This window comes from Zonotrichia albicollis, chromosome 9 (genome assembly GCF_047830755.1).
Source record: "Zonotrichia albicollis isolate bZonAlb1 chromosome 9, bZonAlb1.hap1, whole genome shotgun sequence".
Lineage (NCBI taxonomy): Eukaryota > Metazoa > Chordata > Aves > Passeriformes > Passerellidae > Zonotrichia > Zonotrichia albicollis.
The window spans coordinates 683,003-685,547 of record NC_133827.1 but is presented as its reverse complement, the minus strand read 5'-3'; the positions used below and the strand labels follow the sequence as shown (position 1 = coordinate 685,547).

The 2,545-nt window shown below is 55.6% G+C and overlaps 1 protein-coding gene across 1 annotated transcript; it reads left to right on the top strand.

The window, feature by feature from the left end:
• Positions 1 to 957: 957 nt before the first annotated feature.
• Positions 958 to 1,893, top strand: LOC141730086 (olfactory receptor 14A16-like). The gene has a single exon (XM_074546713.1). The coding sequence runs from the start codon at positions 958 to 960 to the stop codon at positions 1,891 to 1,893; it is 936 nt and encodes a 311-aa protein (XP_074402814.1).
• Positions 1,894 to 2,545: the final 652 nt, after the last annotated feature.

The following is a 2,545-nucleotide window of genomic DNA, read 5'->3' as shown; positions in this document are numbered from 1 at the left end:
GTGCTGAGAAGTGCCTGGGGCAGAATCACTGCCAGCCCTTGGCACAGGAACCTCTGGCTGCAGGACAATGCAGCTGCAGCTCCAGGAGCCATCTCCTAAAGCTGGAACATCCCAGTGCCTACAGACTCTGTGAGTACATTCTCTGATTTTCTCTTGTGCAGAGCAGCCAGGGGTGCCCAGGGCTGTCGTGCAGAGCAGGGTCCTACAGCCCAGGGCGCTGTGCTGGGGTAGGGACTCTGCTGCCTGCCAGGGACAGCTCTCAGCCAGCCCTGGCAGCTGCTCCCAGCACTGGGGGACAAGATCTGGGTGGGAGGAGACAGCTGGTAAGGCTTGGAAGTGTTCTCCTTTTGTGGTGAGGATTCTGCATTGTTCAGGACTGCTCCAGCATGGCATTTAGCTGCAGAACATTTCCAAGTAGATTATACAGGGAGCACAGGAAGGCAGGGACTGCATGAAAGGGGTAATACTCCTTTTTTATTTGACTGCTCTGGGCTGCCTGGATGGGAAATTGCACATAGATATCCATCTCTCAGTTCAGGCTGAGGAAAATAATTTTCTCTCAGATCTGAATGCAACAATCAGTGACATAAATCAGCACAGGAATCACGGCTCTTAGAGAGAGCATCAGTGTCACTTTTCCAGCCTCCTCAGGGTTGCTCTGACGTTGCCATCAGAGCCTGCAGAGCCAGAGCTGCCCCTGGGCAGTGCCAGAGCTGGGAGGGGTCTGCAGGGCAGAGCTGAGCCCCCAGGGCTGGGCTGGGCTCTGGCAGCACTGGCAGGGCCCAGCCCTGGGCACTGGGAAGCAGCTGCTGGCAGGGACAGCTCCAGGCAGCAGAGCCCTGGGCAGGCAGAGACAGGTACGTGCCCTCAGGCTGTGCTGGGATATTTAAAGTCCTCTCCAAACCCAACTATTCCATGATTTCTGTTTTTCCAGATCTGCGTTCCAAGGAAGTGCAAATGTCCAACAGCAGCTCCATCAGGCACTTCCTCCTGCTGGCATTGGCAGACACGCGGCAGCTGCAGCTCCTGCACTTCTGCCTCTTGCTGGGCATCTCCCTGGCTGCCCTCCTGGGCAACGGCCTCATCATCAGCGCCGTAGCCTGCGGCCACCACCTGCACACGCCCATGTTCTTCTTCCTGCTCAACCTGGCCCTCAGCGACCTGGGCTCCATCTGCACCACTGTCCCCAAAGCCATGCACAATTCCCTCTGGGACACCAGGGACATCTCCTACACTGGATGTGCTGCACAGCTCTTTTTCTTTATGTTCTTCATCTCAGCAGAGTTTTCCCTCCTGACTGTCATGTGCTACGACCGCTATGTGTCCATCTGCAAACCCCTGCACTACGGGACCCTCCTGGGCAGCAGAGCTTGTGCCCACATGGCAGCAGCTGCCTGGGCCAGTGGCTTTCTCAATGCTCTGCTGCACACAGCCAATACATTTTCCCTGTCCCTGTGCCAGGGCAATGTCCTGGGCCAGTTCTTCTGTGAAATCCCACAGATCCTCAAGCTCTCCTGCTCACACTCCAACTTCCTCAGGGAACTTGGGCTCATTGCTGTCAGTGCCTGTTTAGGTTTTGGTTGTTTTGTGTTCATTGTTTTCTCCTATGTGCAGATCTTCAGGGCTGTGCTGAGGATCCCCTCTGAGCAGGGACGGCACAAAGCCTTTTCCACCTGCCTCCCTCACTTGTCCGTTGTCTCTCTGTTTGTCAGTACTGGCATATTTACCTACTTGAAGCCCCCCTCCATCTCCTCCCCATCCCTGGATCTGGCCCTATCAATTCTGTACTCAGTGGTGCCACCAGCCCTGAACCCCCTCATCTACAGCCTGAGGAACCCGGAGCTCAAGGCTGCAGTGTGGAGACTGATGACTGGATGGTATCAGAAACATTAAACTGCTGGAAAATTTCTGCAAATGACTTTTAATAAAACTCATCCTTGATACTTCTTGTTGGTTTGGTTGTGGAGTATTTTATCCCTTATTTTGGTTTTTCATATTATCTACAGAGAAATGTCATTGTTTGTACAATTTCTCATTTTGTTTCTCTCCACATTCCCTGTGGCCACAAAGTGTGTCAACAAGGGGCTGTGCTCTCAGTGACTTCAAGGAAATGAAGGATCTCCCAGCAGAGTTTTCTGCAGAGATGCCCTTTTGTTCCCTTCTCAGGAGCTGCAGCAGCAATGTCTGTGTGCAGAGCTGCGGGCAGATCAGTGCTGGCCCAGCAGCTGTGCCCAGCAGCAGCAGAACTTGGTGTTGCCAGTGATGCTGCCGTGGCCCTGCCCCGCTGCCCTGGTGGTCCTGGTGTTGCTGCAGGGCCTGAGTGCTCTCGGGGCTGGGCACAGCCCTGGGGGTGGCAGTGCTGGGGCTGCAGCAGGGACAGGCCATGGGCACTGCTGGGGCAGCGCTGACGCCTCAGCCCAGGCCCTGGGGGCTCCAGGCTCCTTGTCCAGGCTCTCTCAAGAACACGCCCAGGCCAATGCTCAGCACAGAAAAGCCCCATGAGCAGCCCCAGGCTGGCTGTGGGCAGGCTGGGGGCAAACAGCAT